At 35.4% G+C, this 21,123-nt stretch overlaps 1 protein-coding gene across 3 annotated transcripts in view; it reads left to right on the forward strand.

The window, feature by feature from the left end:
• Positions 1 to 21,123, forward strand: part of ROCK1 (Rho associated coiled-coil containing protein kinase 1) — a 160,365-nt gene that overhangs the window by 129,057 nt on the left and 10,185 nt on the right. For all 3 annotated transcript variants that reach the window (XM_030336457.2, XM_030336456.2, XM_030336458.1), the window contains exons 23-27: positions 8,520 to 8,685; positions 9,902 to 9,995; positions 10,438 to 10,526; positions 13,672 to 13,860; positions 14,715 to 14,874. In XM_030336457.2, coding sequence (XP_030192317.1) covers positions 8,520 to 8,685; positions 9,902 to 9,995; positions 10,438 to 10,526; positions 13,672 to 13,860; positions 14,715 to 14,874 — 698 coding nt within the window. The remainder of the gene's footprint in view (positions 1 to 8,519; positions 8,686 to 9,901; positions 9,996 to 10,437; positions 10,527 to 13,671; positions 13,861 to 14,714; positions 14,875 to 21,123) is intronic.

Below are 21,123 nucleotides of genomic sequence, written 5' to 3' on the forward strand. Positions count from 1 at the left end.
TTCTTTAAATTGTTTTTTTTTTTAATATGATATTTATTGTCAAATTGGTTTCCATACAACACCCAGTGCTCCTCCCAACAGGTGCTCTCCTCAGTGCCCATCACCCACCCTTCACTCCCTCACACTTCCCATCAATCCTCAGTTTATTCTCAGTTTTTAAGAGTCTCTTATGGTTTGGCTCTCTCCCTCTCTAACTTTTTTTTTCCCTTCCCCTCCCCTATGGTCTTCTGTTAAGTTTCTGAGGATCCACATAAGAGTGAAAACATAGCAATGAGAAAGAATGAAATATGGCCTTTTGTAGCAACGTGGATGGAACTGGAGAGTGCTATGCTAAGTGAAATAAGTCATACAGGGAAAGACAGATACCATATGTTTTCACTCTTATGTGGATCCTTGAGAAACTTAGCATTCTTTAAGTTTAAAGGTAGAGAGTGGATGTGCTTTTATTCTGATAGAAGTGGTATAGCAAATCTTATTGGGCTAATTCAGAACAAATAAAACTAAATTTAGGCTAAAATTTCCTTTTATGTTGAAAAAATAATTTAATATGTTAATACTATGGCAATTGTGTAGAGATTCACTAAACTGTGACAATAAATTGTTTTCAAGGGTCTCAATCTTTAAACATCTATTTGTATATAAATCGTTCATGCTGCATTTGCACATCATTATTTTATGCTAGGTAAAGGTATTTAGGGTCTTCCTCTTAGTATTCTTAGGTTAAGTTCCGTGCGTGCATGTGTGCTTAGGGCCTAAGAAGGAGAAGACCTAAAGCTATTTAAGTGTTAACAACTTCTCATAGCTAGAGGGAACAGACATTAGAACTAGTTTTCTGACATTTTTATATTCTCTTTCCATATAGAAATTGTAAAAGTCTAACCATTTTATTATTGAACAAATACATTAAATATTAAAACATGTACAGTTTTATGAATTATAAATTATTATGATACTATAATACCACCCATGAAAGAGACAGAACCTTGCTATCCACTTTAGAAGCCCACTGTATTCCCCCTCCTCATTATGCCTTCTTCCCTCCCCACCACTAGGGTAATCACTATCCTGACACTTACTTGTTGAAGGAACTGGATCATTTTTCCTGTGTACTTTCCTCAGTTGTGATTTTATTGATTCCATTTCCATATTAGTTGAACATTTTTGTCCTCCTTCTGTGCTTCACGGTTAAATCTAAAGCTGCACTGTCCAACATGGTAGCCCCTAGTCTTATATAGCCATTTAAATTCAAGCTTTAGTGTATTTAAATGAAGTTTAAATTTTAGTTTCTCAGGTGTACTAGCCACATTTCAGGTGCTCAACAGTTAACATGTGGCTAGCATCTACCATATTAGCACAGGTATATAGAATTTTTCTTTTTTTTTTTTTTTTTTAGTGTTTATTTTTGAGAGAGAGACAGAGTGCAAGTGGGAGAGAGGCGGAGAGAGAGGGAGACACAGAATCCAAAGTAGGCTCTAGGCTCTGAGCTATACCCAGAGCCTGATGCAGGGCTCAGACTCACAAAGCATGATAAAATCATCACCTGAGCCGAAGTCTGAAGCTTAACTGAGTCACCCAGGAGCCCCAAGAACATTTCTATCCTCATAGAAAGTTTTATTGGGCATTCCTAATCTGGAGTATTAGTCATATTCAAATCTGATTGGTAGAAAGGTGAAGACTGCCTTGTACCTTGTACTGTCCGGTTGCCTCCTTGTGTTGTTAGCAACTATGGACACTCAGTGCTTACATACTTAATATTTTTAGTGGAATCTAAGGTAGGAGCGAAGATACTTTTTTCCTGGTTAATCTCTGGGACAGTGGTAGACCCCTATTATATAATCTATTGTCTATCATTTGTATGGTATCTACAGTGTACTGTACAATCCCAGGTTGTGTGCATTCACTATGAAGGGTGTTCAGATATATTGTTTCATGGGGTTGATATATTTGTTCTTGTTTGATCTATTTAACAGAAACATATTGGTAACTGGTATTGTGCTAAGTACTATGATTCATGTGAGTGATATAATTATTAGTAAGTTACAGTTCTTACCCTCCAGTACTTCAGAATCTAGTCAGGAGACAGCTATAATTAAGTTAGGTGTCTATGACAAATTGCTAGGGATTGACAAGGTGGTAATTTAAAAAGTTTCACTCTTTAGAGAATGGATTAGAGTGAGGCAAAACTGGTGGATACAGGAAGTTGAATTATGTAGCCATTGGAAAATCTAGATGTAAAACTTAATTAATGTTTGTTTATTTTGAGAGAGAGTGTGTGTGTGGGCAGGGGAGGGGCAGAGAGAGAAGCACGGAGCCCAACATGGGGCTCAATCTCACGAACCTGAGCCAGAGTCAGGAATCGGACACTTAACTGACTGAGCCACCCAGGCATCCCTAGATGTAAAATTATAGTGGAAATTGACAGTAAAGGGGAGGCAAGTACATGGGAAAAACAGAAGTAGAAGCAATAGGACCTGTAGATATGGGAGTATGGGGATAAAAGTTGGGGAAATTTTCAGGTGGGTTCTCAAGTTTCTGACCAAGGCATTTGGGTTGATGGTAGCACTAATCCCTGAGTTAAAGAATGCCAAGTTTATGAAATGAGGGGAGATAAGATTATTTCCATTTCAGACCAATTGAGTTTGAGGTGCCTATGGGATATCCAAAGAATGGATTCCAAGCACTTGGGTTTATTGCATCAGAGCTCAGAAGAAAGGTAAGGACTTGAAGCTGATTTGACATTCATTGTATACTGAAACAGAGATATACTGAGACAGAGATAGAGGAGATTTGTTAAGGTGATTGTATAAACTCATGAACCTATGGTACCATACATGTAACTGATTTGAAGCTAGTTGGGTACTAGCTCATTTTGTGAGTTGTGAATATTATAACAAACTGAGGAGTTCATATCAGTTCTAACCACTTGCTGCCACAAAATCTAGTTTTTGAAGAGAAGCCAGAAATCTGAATTTTTTTTTTTTTATGTTTTTTTCAACGTTTATTTATTTTTGGGACAGAGAGAGACAGAGCATGAACGGGGGAGGGGCAGAGAGAGAGGGAGACACAGAATCGGAAACAGGCTCCAGGCTCCGAGCCATCAGCCCAGAGCCTGACGCGGGGCTCGAACTCACGGACCGCGAGATCGTGACCTGGCTGAAGTCGGACGCTTAACCGACTGCGCCACCCAGGCGCCCCCAGAAATCTGAATTTTTATGTAAAATGTTGGCCCAGATTTAATTGTTGTGTGTCTGGAGGGAGTTGGAGGAACACTTATGTGGACTCATTTGACCCTCTCAGGTACTAAGTTGTAACCCCTAGTGTAGAATGATGAGAAGACATAAAAGCTAAGAACAGACTTCTAGTGCCTATACTTTTAAGGAATGGGCAAAGGAAGAGAAAGTAAATCACCAGTAATACAAGAAGACAAGCAGATAAGGTATCACAAAAGCTAAGGGAAATAGAATATTTCAAAGAAGAGAAAGTGATTTAAAGTGCCAAATACTCAAAAAGGTCAAGTTAAAAATACATTGTCCATTATATTTAAGGTTGTTAGTTATCTTATTGAGAACAGTTCCTAAATAGTAATGAGAATGGATACTAAAGTAGATTGAGACATTAATGGTAAGGGTAGAAGTAGAGACAGAATGTGGACAATAGCCACATTACCTCCTTACAATTCAACAAACTAGTCAGTTACTCTCCTGCCTCAGGGCTTCTTGACTTGCTCTCCCCTCCACCTGGAACATTTTCTCTGAATATCCACACAGCCTGCCTCTTCACCCTCTCTGGGTCTAGGTCTGACTGTCATCTCAGAGAGGCCTTCCCTAAATAATCCTTAAAATTGCAAACATCCCCCACCCCATTACCTTGCTACCTTCAGTACTTCCTTCCCTGTTTTATTTTTCTCTGCAGTACTTATCCCTTCCCAGTATATTATAGAATTTGCTTACTTATTTTATTTTACTTGCTGTTTTTATCTTTCTGCTAGAATTTAGCAGTGAAGAAAGGAATTTTCAAATGTTTTGTCCTTAACTCTGATTCACTGCTATATGTGTAGCACCTGGAATTGTACCTAGAACATTGTAGATGGTCAGTAAATATTTGTTAAATTTAAAAATTCGATGTGCTTGGTTGGCTCAGTCAGTTGAGCATCCTTCTCGTGATTTTGGCTCAGGTCATCATCTCACAGTTTGTGGGTTTGAGCCCCATGTGAGGCTCTGAGCTGAGACTGTGGAGCCTGCTTTGGATTCTCTTTCTCCTCTCTCTCTGCCTCTCCCCATCCCCTGCTCACATGCGCACACACACTCTCTCTCCTTCTCTCTTAAAATAAATAATTTTTTTTTTAATTTAAGAAACGGTGTTAAGGCAAGGAGATAGAGATGGAGCCCTAACTGAAGGAGAAGGTGAAAGAGAGCCATCTCTTTTTAAAGATAGTAGAAATTTGAGCATATTTAAAGACATGGAAAGGAAATCAGAATGAGAAAAGTTACACCTCTATCCATTGATTGAAACAAAATTTCTAAGCACTTTTTTATGGGCCAGAGACTTTTCTGGGCATTTGGAATACAGCAGTGAACAAGAACAAAGTCCCTGCTTATAATCTTACATCCTAGAAGAAAAAGAAGTTGTTAATTGATTTCATTAAGGAAACGGGAGAATAAAGGTGATAGATTGGCCCTAGGAGTCAGTAAAGACAGGTCTTTCATTATGGAGAGCTGTGAAGGAAGTCTGGATGGTTGTAGTTGTGGACAATTTTACCCTGAACCATCTCATTGTTTCTTGCTTTCTCTTGCACAGTTGCATAGCCAGGGATAGGACTATAATTTGGGATAAATAGGTTTTCTGGAATTTTAAATTATAACTTACTTTTATTTGAATTTAATACAAAGCAGTAAGCTCAGATAAGAGTGTTACCAGTCTGAAGCCCTGTGTATAATAGTGCAGAACCACCGCTAGGATCATAGACTTACCATTGGCAGTACTTCGCGTCTTTTCCTAACATACTAACGTCCCTATGCTTTGAGACACGTATTTCATATCTTCTCCTTCCTCCTAGATCTTCAACAACCTGTCCTCATCCTCACACTCAACAAATGGTCTTGCTTCCTGGAAGTCAGAGAACTTCTACTGTCTTCTACCCTCACAACCTACTAATCTGTCTGCATCTGTACCAATAAACCCTGCCTTCCTTCTGATTGATGTAAATGGACAAAATGTGCTTTTAACTAAGGCAGCCCCTTGATCCCATCCCTTTCTGCCTACTTAAGAACATGACTCCAGTAATCTTCACCTTTCCTACATCAATTTTTTCCTTTCTGTAGTCATTTTTATTGCATACAGGTAAACGTCTCTGTAAAAAATAATCATCTTTTGAGCACATATTCACTTCCACCTGCCATCATATTTTTCTGCTTCCTTTTGTGGCAAACTTATTTGAAAAGTGACATACCGGGGGCGCCTGGGTGACTCAGTCGGTTGAGCATCCGACTTTGGCTGAGGTCATGATCTCACCGTTTGTGAATTTGAGCCCTGCATGGGGCTGTCTCCTGTCAGCACGGAGCCTACTTCAGATCCTCTGTCCTCCTCTCTCTCTACCTCTCTCTCTCTCTCTCTCAAAAATAAATATTTTTTAAGTTAAATAAATAGATAAATTTTTTTATTTTTTTAAATTTTTTTTTTCCTTTCAATGTTTTTTTATTTATTTTTGGGACAGAGAGAGACAGAGCATGAATTGGGGAGGGGCAGAGAGAGAGGGAGACACAGAATTGGAAACAGGCTCCAGGCTCTGAGCCATCAGCCCAGAGCCTGACGCGGGGCTCGAACTCACGGACCGCGAGATCGTGACCTGGCTGAAGTCGGACGCTTAACCGACTGCGCCACCCAGGCGCCCCTAGATAAATTTTTTTAAAAAGTTACATGCCTGGGCACCTGGGTAGCTCAGTCAGGTAAGCATTGGATTCTTGATTTCACCTCAGGTCATGATCTCACAGAAATCATAGTGCAGAGCCTGCTTGGGGTTCTCTCTACCTCTTTCTGCCCCTTCCCTGCTCATGCTTTCTCTCTCTCTCTCTCTCTCTCTCAAAATAAATAAATAAAACTTTAAAAAAGAGAAAAAGAAAGAAAAGTGACATACCATTTATCTTCAGGTTCTCTTCTCCCTTTCTCTCTCCAGCTCATTCCAGTCAAACTTTTGCATTCATCGCTCTATCAAAATAACCCTTCTCAAGGTTACTGATGACTTCCTAATAGTTAAAGACAATTGTCCGTTCTCAGTCTTTATCTTATTTAACAGTAGCAGTTGACATAGTCCATTACTCTCTCTGAAATTTCTTCATTTGGCTTCTCGGACCACCACATGGTATTTTTGTTATTGAACTGGCTACTCTTAACTTCCTTTGCTCCTTTGTCCCTTCCCCTCTCTGAGACCTTTAAAGTTTGGAGGGCCCAAGGGATCACTCCCTCCTTGTTTTCATCCAGTCTCATGGCTTTAAATAGCATCAGTGTGTAAGCACATTCTCCCCTGAATTCCAGACTTGTATGTCCAGCCATCTATTTGACATCTCCACTTGAGTGTTTAATAAGCATTTCATTTGTAACATGTCCAGAAAAAATTCTTGATTCCTTTACTCTGCCAACCTGCTGCTCCCTGTTTTCCCCATTTTGGTATTAGTAATCCTATTATTTCCCGTTGTTTAAATAAAAAACTTGGAAGTTATTCTAGACTCTTTTTTCTTCTTATACTCTACATGCAATCCATTAATAAGTCTTCCTAGCTATAATTTGAAATCATATTCAGAATCTGATCATTTCTCATGACTTGTACCATTTACCAGCCTGATCCAGACCATCTCCAATCTTGATAATTTCAGTAGCCTCCTAACTAATATCCCTTCTTCTGCCATTGTCCCCCTACAGTCTGATCTTAATACAGCAACCAGAATGATCTTTTTTTTTTAATTTTTTTTTAATTTTTTTTTTTTAACGTTTATTTATTTTTGACACAGAGAGAGACAGAGCATGAATGGGGGAGGGTCAGAGAGAGGGAGACACAGAATCTGAAACAGGCTCCAGGCTCTGAGATGTCAGCACAGAGCCTGACACGGGTCTCGAACTCACGGGCCATGAGATCATGACCTGAGCCGAAGTCAGCCGCTTAACCGACTGAGCCACCCAGGCGCCCCCAGAATGATCTTTTAAAAACAGAATATTCAGAGTAAAACCAAAGTTCCGTATACTGTTTTAGAAAGCCTTATAAGATCTTTATCTCTTCCAACTTCTTTTAATACATTTCTCACAACTTTCCTCGATCTCCTACTTCACGTACACTAACTTCTTTCAGACCAAACTTAGGGCATTTCTCATTAGATGTTTCTTCCACCTTACCACTTTTGAGATACGCGTAGCTCATTCCCTTCCTTCATATTTCTTCTCACACGTCTTCTTAGCAGAGAGGCCTCCTTGATCACCCTATATAAAATACCACATTCACAGCTGCTTCTACCTTTTTCATTTTATTGTGTTCTCTATGGATACTGTATATTACTTGCTCATTTTTTAAATTGACCATTTTCACCCCACTAATGTATGCTTCCTGAGGGCAGAGACTTTGTTACTACTGTATGTCTTACTTAGTACAACCATATTTAGCACATAGTAACCATTTAGGTAAATGTTTTTTGGACAAATGAATGTTCTTTTTTTTTTTTCTGTAGTTAGTATATATCTCCCTCTTGAGAGAGGCTTGAGACAGAAAATTTCATTTGTATTATTCCCTTAGTAAAAAATAGGTGGAAGTCATTTATTCACTTAGCAAACATTTTTTGAGCACCTACTGTATATAGAGGGGTACATTTATGACCAAGATAGCTTCTTCAGGAAGAGCAAGCAAACTGGAATGATTTGGTCCTGGTCTGAATGTCAATTCCAAAAAAGCTTTAAAGTGTTATTCCCAAGGAGCATTCTTGGAACAGTTTATAGTGGTTTAAATATCTGTTTATAAGTCTTCATAATCTCATTAAATTTCCGAACTGGAAGGGACCTCAAAAATCATTTAGCTTAACTCTCATTTTACAGATTTGATTAAATTGAGCTCTAGGAAATGTAAGAATTTGCCCAGGGTCCTGGCCCAATTAGTTAGTGATAGAATAGGGATAAGGGTCTAGGTCTGGCCTCCTGGTTTACAAGACTATTATTTTTCTCCTGTGCCATGCTACCTTCCATTCTAATCCACAACAGTTTCCTTTTCAAAAGTAGACTACTTGCCATTGCTTTATTAACTTTTCTTAGTTAAGCACAATAGCAGATACAAAATTAAAGAGTTCTTTACATTTATAGTTTTTCAGAGTCTGAGAGGTTAAATTTATTATTTATATAGAACTTTTCAAGTGGATTCAAGTAATGGATTTTATTTAAGCAATGAATTATTATTATTTAAATATAGTTGTCTTTTTAAGCATATCATTAAGTTGAAAGAATAACTGAATTTCTTTATATCCATTTCTCTTATAAATCTGTTGCAGAGAAACTCTTACTACTCAGTTGGATCTAGCAGAAACAAAAGCCGAGTCTGAGCAGTTGGCTCGAGGGCTTCTGGAAGAACAGTATTTTGAATTGACCCAAGAAAGCAAGAAAGCTGCCTCAAGAAATAGACAGGAGATTACAGATAAAGATCACACTGTTAGTCGGGTAAGTGTGGTTTTCACGTAAGGTTTATGACTAAAATTAAATAAAAATAGGCCACATCCTAAAGTGTTAGGGTAAGGTGAATATGTATGCATGTGTATTTACTTTGACTCTACTTATACATGGTGGTCAGTCTGTACTCCTGTATAAAATAGTTCATATAATCCAAAACCATTGTTAATGACTGAAATTCTTTTTCAGTGTAATATACTTTTTCTCTTTCTGGCTATAGATCTTAATATATTTTATGTAAGGAAATGCTTAGCTTAAATTCATTTGTTGTATTATCTTAATACATTGCAGCTGGTTTTATGGCCAGAATTCTGTAAAGTTCAGAGAAACTATTTGGGGATGAGAAATTCTTTATGGATATTTACAAATTAATTATAGAAAACCAATACTATAATTAACTATTCCTGAAATTTATACTGTTCTCTATATAGATGATGGGAATGGGAGGGGGAGTTAGATTTTTCTTCTTTTGAAGTTACCATCAAGTGCTCTGGTGTAGATAGTCCTGGGTTTAAATCTTAGCTTTGCCTTTAAGAAGTTACATGGTCTTGGCAATGTGCATTAACTTCTCTAAGCCTCAGATTCTTCATCTATAAAATAGAAATAATATTTGGGGTGCCTGGCTGGCTCAGTCAGTAGAGCATGCAACTCTTGATCTCAGGGTTGTGAGTTCAAGCCCCACATTGGGCATGGGGTTTACTTAAAAAAAAGAAAAAGAAATAATACCTATTCCACAAGATTCTTATGAACATTAAGTGAAATAATATACATAGAATGGTGAATAAGTAGTACATTACTGAAAGTAAAATGTTTTTAATTGTCGTTTTCATCATCATTATTCAGATGAAGGAATTGAGGCCCAAAAGCATTGTGACTTGCTAAGAATCACAGAGCTAGAAATCTAAATTTAAATTTCCCAAGTTTGTAGTCGTTCTCCTTCCATTACATTTTTTTCTTCCTTTCACAAAAACACACACACATATACACCAGCTGAAGTAATTTTTAGAAGCTAACAATTGTTTTAAAATATTTTGAATTTAATTATATCCACATATGTTAAACCGGAAACCAGGCATTTTCATAATAAAGCAGCGTTTGACCTGTCCTCATCTATGGAGAATGTGAAGTATTTTTTTTTTGAAGTTACTGTTTTAAATAAGAGACTAGCAAAGTGAATGTAACTTAAACCTTTGTGTGTTTTGTTAAGCTTGAAGAAACAAACAGCATGCTAACCAAAGATCTTGAATTATTAAGAAAAGAAAATGAAGAGCTAACTGATAAAATGAGGAGGACAGAGGAAGGTATGTAAGGTTTTTTGTTTTGTTTTGTTTTAATTATGTTTAATCAAGTTCAGAGGTAAATCTTAGCTATTTATATTGTGTATTAGGTTTTTGAAATATTTGTTTTCATATGTTAAATAGCTTCTGTAGCCTTAAGAATTATCTTAGTAGAACTTAAATGTTCTCATCTCAGAAAATGGTAAATATGTGAGGTGATGGATATGTTAATGAACTTGATGGGAGAATCCTTTCACAATGTTTACATCTATCAAATTATCATATTGTATAACTTAAATATCTTACAAATTTATTTGTCAATTATACCTCAATAAAACAAAAAGAATTATCTTAATGAAGTTATTAAAAGTTATGATGTATAAACTAATTTGCATAATTAAGAGCATTAATTTTGAATGCAGAAATTTAATGTCATATAATAACACTTTATATAATTTGCTAACAGAATATAAACTGAAGAAAGAGGAAGAGATCAATAATCTTAAGGCTACCTATGAAAAGAATATCAGTACAGAAAGAACCCTTAAAACACAGGTATACATTCTCTCTCAGCCTTTTCCATATATGTTTGTATTTGAGTATCATATATTCAGAAGGTAACATTTGCTCTTTGTGAACTTTTCTTAAACTTAGGTTGTAATGTTCAGTCTTTTCACTGGAACAAATAATGTAATACTCTTTCTTCATTAAATATAGAAGTCTTTTTCAGGAAATTGGATTTTAATTGAGTTCAGAAAGTAGCTTGTCTAGTCATTTGACTAGTAAGAACATGTTTTAGATTGTACAGAAGACCTATAATTAATTGACAGTAGGAAAACTTAATGAAGAGAAAATACTTGACTAAAGCCAAAAGAGAAGAACTAGGAGTAAGTAAGAAACTATAGGGGTGACTGTATCATTTTATATTTATGTGAACTGCATCATTTTATATTTAATGATGCAGTTCACATTTTTACTAAAACTTGGTATCTTGTCATTTTACTAACTTATACAGTAGTTTAAATTCTTCATAAGGTACTGTGTACCCCAGTTGATTTTTATGGTAAAATAAATATTTTTACTTTTTATTAAATGATTATATTAGCTTTTTTACCACTTATCTACTCTCCTTCTCAGCAGTTTTTCATGTTGCAACTAGATTAATCCTTCAAAAATGTATTTAATACCTGTTGAAAATCCTTCAGTAGAAGGATTGTACTTACTTTTACATCAAAACATAGACCATGAAGAAAAGGATTGACATTTATTACATAAAAATTCAGGTCTGTGGAGCCCAAAACAACATAAGTTGAAAGAAAACAAACTAAAAAGAATATTTACAACAAATGTAGAGAAATACGAATAAAAGAGGGTCTACAAATAAAAAGACAATCTTCTATGAAAAAAAAGTAAGAGACATTTGAGAAAAAAAGAATTTTAAAAAGCTAACCCATTACCATAAACCAAGAAATAAAAATTAAACCAATAATGAGGTATCTTTTTGACAAATGGGCACATTTGAGTGAGAGAGATATAATACTCCTCTTTAGCAAGAACATAGGGAAATTTATTTGTGTAGTTTTTGAGGGAGTAAACTATGAGAACAATTAACAGAATAACATATTTTAATGTGCATATTCTTCGACCCAGTAACTGCACACTTAGGAATTTATCCTGTATACATAACTCCATAAATGCTCAAAAGAAACACATACAAATGTAATTACAGCAACAACTTTTAAAAAATTTTTTAACGTTTATTCATTTTTGAGAGACAGAGAGAGACAGATCGTGAGTGGGGGGGAGGGCAGAGAGACGGAGACACAGAATCCAAAGCAGGCTCCAGGCTCTGAGCCATGACGGACCGACTGAGCCACCCAGGCGCCCCTACAGCAACAACATTTTTTTTTGTAATGTTTATTTTTGAGAGAGAGAGAGAGAGAAAGCGCAAGTGGGGGACGTCCAGAGAGAAAGGGAGATACAGATTCTGAAGCAGGCTCCAGGCTCTGAGTGGTCAGCACAGAGCCCGATATGGGCTCGAACTCACGGACCACGAGAACATGACCTGAGCTGAAGTCGGACTCTTAATGAGCCACCCAGGTACCCCCACAACATTATTTTTAACGGTGAAAAATAAAAATAACCCAACCACCCATCAGCATAGTATTGATAAATCATAATATATCCATACAATACAGAGCAAAGGAGCCATTAAAAATAAATGAAATAGACATATATGTAATGACATGGGGAAACTGTATTTCCCATGATATATGATATAGTATTAAATTTAAAAAACGAGTTGCAGCACAGAATGTATAGCATGATCCCATTTTCTAATTTAAATATCCATGTAGAGAGCCAAAGCATAAGAGACTGTTAAAAACTGAGAACAAACTGAGGGTTGATGGGGGGTGGGAGGGAGGGGAGGGTGGGTGATGGGTATTGAGGAGGGCACCTTTTGGGATGAGCACTGGGTGTTGTATGGAAACCAATTTGTCAATAAATTTCATAAAAAAAAAAAAAAAGCAAAAAAAAAAAATAAATAAATAAATATCCATGTAATCAGCTTATATACACAAGGAAAAGTTTAGAAGGATACACACCCAGCAGATTGAAAAAAGAGACTTTAGCAGAGGTACTCTTTGATGGGTGATACTACAAGAGCTTTCACTTTCTTCATAATATAGTTCTGTCTTTTATTTTTCTTTTAATATGTTAGATTTACTGTTAGAAAAATAACAATATGCATTATGAGTTCAATGAAATAAGCATTTACTCCATTAAAATATGTATATGGGCTCCTCATCCTAGATAGGACTAAATGTACATGGAAATGATGGTAGTTGGGCTTTTTTTCTGTTTTAATGGAAAAATCTTCGGTTTCTTTTAAACATAATTGCAGAAAATACCATGACTTATGTTTTAGTTTATGTAGCTTAATTTCACATGCTTTTAACACTTCTCAATTTGAATATGTTCTTTCCTTCTGGCAAAAGGGATTAACCTCAACTGTTCTCTTGTACATTCAAAAGGGCCTCAGTATGGCCTGGTAGATACCGTCTCCTTACTTACCTACTTGTCCCAAGGAAAAAAATTATCTTGGGCCTTTTTGCCTGTGTGTGGTTTCATCTGATTATAATGCCATCTCCTTGGCTCTTCTCTTTAATACTATTTCTTCTTTGCTTATCCAACTCTTATTTGTCTTTTTAAGAAACATATGTGGACACATGTGCAGGTACACCAGGAAGCCACCCCTGACTTCCCCAGGTCTCAGTTAGGTACTGCTCCCATAGCACCATTGTTAGCCTCTTTTCTTTTAACTCACCACTCTGTACTATAATGCGTGCTTGTCTGGCTCCTCCATCAGACTATGATACCTTTGAGGCATAACTCTATTTTTTGTCTTTATATCTAGTACCTATCAAAGTGCCTACATACAGTATAATGCTGAATGATTATTGAACAGTAAATGAATTTTTACAAGACTTAATCTGGTTCTTACATTTGAACAATGAGATAAAACAGTAATAGTTACTTGTGCTACCAGTTATGTTCCAACCTTTATTAGGTTCTTCTGATTTTCCCACACAAAATAGTCCTTCCTGATTTTGAGGAAGAAAATACATTTTTAGTGAAGATTTAAATCAGATGGTTCCAACATAGATCCTTATTTAATAATATTTTAATATTTGAATAGGCTGTTAACAAGTTGGCAGAAATAATGAATCGGAAAGATTTTAAAATTGATAGAAAGAAAGCTAATACACAGGATTTGAGAAAGAAAGAAAAGGAAAATAGAAAGCTTCAACTGGAACTCAACCAAGAAAGAGAGAAATTCAACCAGATGGTGGTGAAACATCAGAAGGAACTGAATGACATGCAAGCGGTAAGGTTTGTGTGTGTGTAGGATTATTTTCTTAATTTGTTATGTCTGTTTATACCTGTTATCTATTGATCTTCTCTAGATATTTTTAGCATAAAAATGCATATTCAGGTTTATACTCTCCACAGTTTGATCATTATTACTCTAATATGAACCATGATGTTGAAAAACTAGAAAGATACTCCATTTCTTATTAACCATGATAATTTTTACCCATTAGCATTTGCTTGATTAGAGATGCTCCTTTGAGAGAATCAAAAAGAAGTCTTGCCTTTTTGGTTTTTGATTAAAATTGAGGTATGACTGGTATAATACTAACTACAGTTAAGTTAGAGGATTTGAAGTATTGTATATTTTTTTGTTTTCTCTAATCAGGACTCACTTTTCTGAAATCAAAATATCAAACTTAATTTTTTTTATACTTCCTGGCCTGTAAATAGCACAAAATTGAGAACTGGTCTCTGGTCCTAGATTGACTTGGATACAAGCACTGACTCTCTATCATTTATGGTTTTTACCATCCTGAGAAGCTTTCCATATTTTTTAAACTGTTTCATTTGAAGCCATAAAAGCATTTCCTACTGTTTTAACAGGTGTTTGGTTTTTGTGTTTTGATGCTTTATATTTAAAAAATATAAACAAAATTTGTTGAAAGCAAGGAGAAAAGGAGTTTACCAAGCAATGTATTAATGAGGAAGAGAACTTGCATTTTTTACAATTGTATCAAAATCTGTGGTAGTAAACATTCATGAAGTTTATACTAATTTTTTAGTATTAGTTTTAGATTCTTCATAGTTCCATTAATTCTTAATTTTTAATTTGAAAATTTGATTTTGATTTCTTTATTTCAAAAATAGCAATTGGTAGAAGAATGTACACATAGGAATGAGCTTCAGATGCAATTGGCTAGCAAAGAGAGTGATATTGAGCAATTGCGTGCTAAACTTTTGGACCTTTCGGATTCTACAAGTGTTGCTAGTTTTCCTAGTGCTGATGAAACTGATGGAAACCTTCCAGGTAAGAACATTTCTTTTACTTCATTCAGGTTTGCTTCATTCATGGAAATTAATGTATGTTACTTTCATTTAGCTTTCTACCTCTTTGTCATTTTATTTTTCCCATGGATCCTTAAGAAGAAATTTATGCTTCTGTTAGCCAAAGTCTGATTATGTTTGCATTTTATAGAATAAAAGCAGTCAAAAGAAATTTTAGGCTATTAAAATAAATTTGAGAGGCTCTACCTGAATAGAAATCTGAAAAAGGTTTTGAACCAAAACAGCCTAACTGCATGGTGAAAGCTGAAGCTGCTTATACCTCTCACTATTTAAAGAAAATTATTATATGTGTTTTCATGAGTAGCAGCTCTTTAATGTACTGTGGGTTTTTTTGTTTTTATGTATTTCTGTGCAAAAACTAAGAACTGTACTTAATAATCAGAACCATAGCAGCCTATATATAGACCTTTCTAAAGTAGTAGAGATAAACTCCGGTCAGACTTTAAGTTTTGAATTTAGAGAAATAGATAAAAGGGATTGAGAGATGCAGTCAGGGGGCAGAGAGTCAAGTAAAGGCAAAAGTGAGAGTATCTAGGATTTCAGACTTTTCCGATGTCTTTTTTTTTTTCTCCCAGTTGAGAATCAATTAAAATTCTTGGATTTAGTGTAGGGTAAGTTATAGTACATTTATGTCTTTTTAACAGAGATAAGCAATACACATAATACACGTTCAGTTTAGAAGTGAATAGGTTATAAATATTAAAACATGCATTACAAATTTAAAGATATAATGTTTACATACACACACAAACTTGACATACTGCTGCTTATCATTTTTTTTTAATGTTTATTTTGTGAGAGAGGGAGGGGCAGAGTGCGAGCAGGGGTGGGCAGGGAGAAAGAGGGAGATACAGATCTGAAGCAGGTTCCAGGCTCTAAGCTGTCAGCACAGAACCCGATGCGGGGCTCAAAAAACCCGTGAACCGTGAGATCATGACCTGAGTTGAAAGTCAAGACACTTAACCAACTGAGCCACTCAGGTACCCCCTACATACTACTGCATATTCTTAGTTCAAGGTTTTGGAAGTTTTGTTTACATGGCCATAAACTTGAAAATTGATTTTAATTTGTGTATTTCCTGTGTAATATGTTAATAGATATTTATGAAGTAGCACATTTTATATTATAGTGATTCTGTTTTAACAGATACTGTTTTTTGAGAATTTGATATAAAAAACTTAATAGACTACTTAGAAAATGGTATTATGGTTCTGGTCAAGAAAGTGGACTCAAAGTGAAAAGTGAATTCAACTCTTACTTATATACCATGTAATCCCTGCCCTCCTTCTTTTGTGTGTTTTCTAGCCCAAAATCAGATCTCTTAGAAGGGCATGGAGTAAATTTCTATTATAGTGGTCAAGGAATTCCTTCGCTTTTCCCGTTTTTGGTTTTCTGAAACCTTCTGCCTCTTCAGAATCTTGTAGGTGCATGTCCTTTATCAGAGAATCACTTTGGATTTAACAAGAACCTCTTGCTTCAGCTGTTGTTTGAAAAGCTTTCAAAAGTTAGATTTAATCATCAGTATGACTTTTAGGGGTGTTTGGCTACATTCTTTCAATTGTTGAACTGAAATTGTAGCTTAGAGTCCAGGAATTCTTTCTATTTAGATAAAGTTAAATATCCTGTCCAAGTTTTTTGTCTTTATTCCACCCCTTTCCCTTTAACTTTGGTTATAATGATGTCTTATTATGTGTATCTTGGTTTTCTTTTTATTAGGTTAAACATTTCAGTCAATCCACTATTGGTAAATACTATTCAGAAAAAATTTGAATTGAATGATGACTTTGAGGGGCATCTAAAGAGGAGGAAGGTGATGAGTTTTGTCCTCCATTCTGGCTTATTCAGGAAAACTAAACTCAGAGGACGATCAGATGGTTTGATTCGCTGACTTAAGTTAGGGATCCATTTAGATTTCAGAATCCTGACCTAATAAATACACTTAAGAATCAGTCAGCAGAGGGGTGCATGGGTAGCTCAGTTGGTTAAGTGTCCAACTTTGGCTTAGGTCATCATCTCATGGCTCCTGAGTTCAAGGCCCCACGTCGGACTCTGTGCTGACAACTCAGCCTGGAGCCTGCTTCAGATTCTGTCTCCATCTCGCTCTCTGCCCCTCCCCTATTTGCACTCTGTCCCTCTCTCAAAAATAAATAAACATTATTTTTTTTTTAATTTTAGAAAATTAAACTACAGACTGAAAAAGGAAGAACTTTGAATGGAATACATTTACTCAAGTTAAAATAAAGGCCTTTTGAAATATGGATCATATTTTTTAGTTCAGTGAGATGGGTGTTTATAGGTAGTTGGGTGGATGAACTGATAATATAACTTAGTTTTAGATTTCATCATTCAATATAAAGATTCTCATTTAATTATCTTGTATATCTAGAGCTCAGTCTCTACTTGTCCTTAAGTAGATAAAATCTCTCCTGTTTCCCAATTCTAAAAAGCTTAGAAAAAAAATTATCTGTTGTACAACCTTCTGAAGTTCTTAAATTACTTTTATTCTAATTCTTTTATGTTTTCATCCTCCTTTTGGTTCTGTAGCAGGTTGTGGCATAGCACACTGTGTAAATATAAAGATTACACTTGAGTTAAGATTTTCCTATTGCCTCAGTGACAAAAAGACAACGTGATAACTCCCTTATTCTTTCTCTTTCCTTCTTTTGGAACTATTGACCTAATAATCTGAAAAGAATGTAAAAGTAAGATGAAGCACTAGGGAAAAACACTTGGTATCAATATTCTAATATTCATTATCTCTTGTGGATTATCTGCCTCATTCTCTTTCCATCTAACTTTATGTCTCTCAGTCTTGAAATTTAAACCTGTAAATGGTGGATTTCTTGGTGTGTTTCCAAGTATTTAAGTATATGAGAACTTCCAACTTGCCCAAATCTAATCAATGATTTGGAGATGATGCATCTGAATTCTTGAACATAATTTCATTTTTATATCACTTCTGAATATAATTAAAATATTTGGCAATGGTTCCTTAGCTCTGTTTTCTTAAGCAGTATGTGTTTATGCAAGTAAACTTTGATAGTCTTCAGCAGTTAACTTTGATATTTAAATTCGCTGTATTGGATATTGATTTATATATAGTCTCTATGTCTCTTATTTGGGTAAAGGAATCAATTGCTGATTTTCATGGTACATACATAAATTTTTTATAAGTTAAAATTGCTTTACAAATACATAAAACCTGGAGCCAGTTGTATTTGTACTTTGTACTTTTGTAGCATATTATTGATGATAATGTAGAGTTAGGAGTCCTCAACATTTTTTAATCTGGAGAAGCTGATTCTGTGTTTGTGATGGAAAAGATGGAATTTAAAACATTTTACTTTCAGATTGCTACATATGTCACAAGTTGTCATGGTTTTAAAGGAGGTTTATGTATACATACACACACACACACACACACACACAACTAATATGTTAACTTGTATGTAAGACATGAGTAAGTAAACAGAGGAGAAGCTAGTATGTAGTTTTTAATTTGTCCCTGAGCTTAGTTCACCTGCTTTTGTGAAGGGAATGCACCGGAAGGAAAAACTAAAATTCTCTCCTGTAACCCTGTTGTTTTAAATTGGTGAAAACCTGGGGCTCCTGGTTGGCTCAGTTGGTTAAGTGTCCAACTTCGGCTCAGGTCATGATCTGACAGCTTGTGGGTTTGGGCCCCGCATCCGGCTCTGTGCTGATAGCTCAGAGCCTGGAACCTGCTTCAAATTCTGTGTCTCCCTCTCTCTCTGCCTCTCCCCCACTTGCACTCTGTCTGTTTTAAAAATAAATACAGGGGCACCTGGGTGGCTCAGTCGGTTAAGCGTCCGACTCTGGCTCAGGTCATGATCTCGCGGTCCGTGAGTTTGAGCCCCGCGTCGGGCTCTGTGCTGACAGCTCAGAGCCTGGAGCCTGTTTCAGATTCTGTGTCTCCCTCTCTCTCTGACCCTCTCCTGTTCATGTTCTGTCCTCTCCCTGTCTCAAAAATAAATAAACGTTAAATTTTTTTTAAAAAATTAAAAAAAATAATAAAAATAAATACACATTTAAAAAATCTAAAAAAATATATTATTATAAATTGATGAGACCTTCACATATCCTCAGCACCTTTTTTTGAGTTCCAAATTTCACTTAATTTAAATGGGAACAAATAAAAAAGGGCTTATTTAATTCATAAAATGCCTTTGATGTACAAAATTTCTTAAGAAACACTGAAATGACAGATAAAGTCATAACCTACAACAATCCATTGAAAATACATTAAAGAAAACACTGGCAGATAATCCAAACCTAGAGTCATAAAGCATAAATATTTTTGGCATATATTCTCATAGGAGAAATAACTTGAGTGTGGGGTATTTTGGCATACACAATTTTGTATAAAGATCAAAATTTCGGTGGCTTTCACATATTTTCTGTGAGGAATTACTGGTAGTAAATTGGAGGAGTAAACGAGCTGCAATTTGGAGCACACCGAAGGAAAATTTTCCTAACAATAACTTGATGCTTTTGTAAGAATATTTGTGAGTGATTAGCAACCTTCTGCGTGTTGTTTAATGTAAAACTGCCCTTTGGGTTTTTTTTTAATGTTTATTTTTGAGGGAGCGGAAGCAGGGGAGGGGCAGAAAGAGGGGGACCCAAGATCCAAAGAGGGCTTTGCCCTGATAGGCTGATAGCAGTGAGCCTGACGGGCTCAAACTCAAGAAATGTGAGATCATGACCTGAGCCGAAGTTGGACACTTAACCGACTGAGCCACCCAGGTGCCCCTAAAACTGCCCTTTGGTTTTTAAACCATCATTTATAAAGGGTAGCTGTAACTGGCTAATTCAGGGGGGAAAAGCAGAACTGTAAAATAATCAAAATATATATCTACTTTGTGTGTCAGATGCCTTGAAATATATAAAAATAGTGTCAGGATATGGTCCCTGATCTTACAAAACTTACTAAGGAACTACTTAAGGAGACAAAACAATTATTGATGAACTAAGAAGTTGCTGGGAGTAGTTGGGAGAAGAGGATTGTTTTGAGCTGAGTTTTCTCATTATTTTCTCCACCTTAACAACTATAATTTAGATGAAGAGGAGTAACAAAAGCAAAAGACAGGTACATGGAAGAAGTTGGTACAAGAAGAATATTCAGTTCAATTAACTGCAAAGCTTTTTAGTTAAGGACAGAACAGCATGGTGTTCTAGGAACACAAGCTCAGAAATTAGCCTGCCAGGGTAAACTCTATAGCTTTGACAGTTACTGATAGAGTATACCCTTGGACAAGTCAGTTTACCTTCTAAGCTTTGGTGTTCTTCATTTGTAAATGGAGATTGTAGAATCTATCCTATCCTATATTCATAGGAATATAATATACATTCATGGGATAATATACATAGATTAAAGCACATGTCAAACAAGTGTTCGGTAAATGTTACCTATTGTTACGATTACTTTAAGACTTAGATGTTTTACAGCTTTTATATGTGGGGAAAGGCATTATATATTCCTGTTAGGGTCATGATTTAAGCATTGTACTTGAAAATTGCTTACTTTTTTATTTTTTTGTGTTTCAAATATAAGACAGATATAGAAAAAAATACTCTTATCTCTAACCTGATATAAAATAATGATTTCTAATAATCATCTTTTTCCTTCAGATATTTCTCATAAACATTAATTATATTTAAACAGTAATAATATTTATTTTTAAATGCCTTGATTGTATTAGTCAAGGAATTTCTGGTATGCACAAACTGTTTAAAGTAATAGCTGACCAACTCAATGCTATGTTTTTTGGCTATTTATTAAGTTCTGGTATCACATACTTAAAAGTCTTTATTTATACCTCTTTAGTTTGAAAAGAATTACACTTGGACTTTAACACTAGAATTAAGTACCCCTCAACCAGATTTTAGCAATTTTATTGAAATTATTATAGGTGTTTTACCAAAAAGTTTATCAGAATATTGTGCTAAGAAAACAAATAAAATGCTTGTCTCTTATTCTTTGTATCTAGTTGATTCTGCCTGCATTCCTTATTTATTTATCTTCTATTCTTATCTTCTGTGAGTAATAGGACACCTCTCTGTACTTTTGCTTGCTCTTTCTTGTGTAAATCATCGCTCTGATTTGTTCCACTTGCTGCATTTTTTATTTTGCTAAATAGTTTTATAAGTGTTAAATGATATTTAAAGTCTTCTGTATCATATCCCATTTAAGCTG

Source organism: Lynx canadensis, chromosome D3 (assembly GCF_007474595.2).
Source record: "Lynx canadensis isolate LIC74 chromosome D3, mLynCan4.pri.v2, whole genome shotgun sequence".
Lineage (NCBI taxonomy): Eukaryota > Metazoa > Chordata > Mammalia > Carnivora > Felidae > Lynx > Lynx canadensis.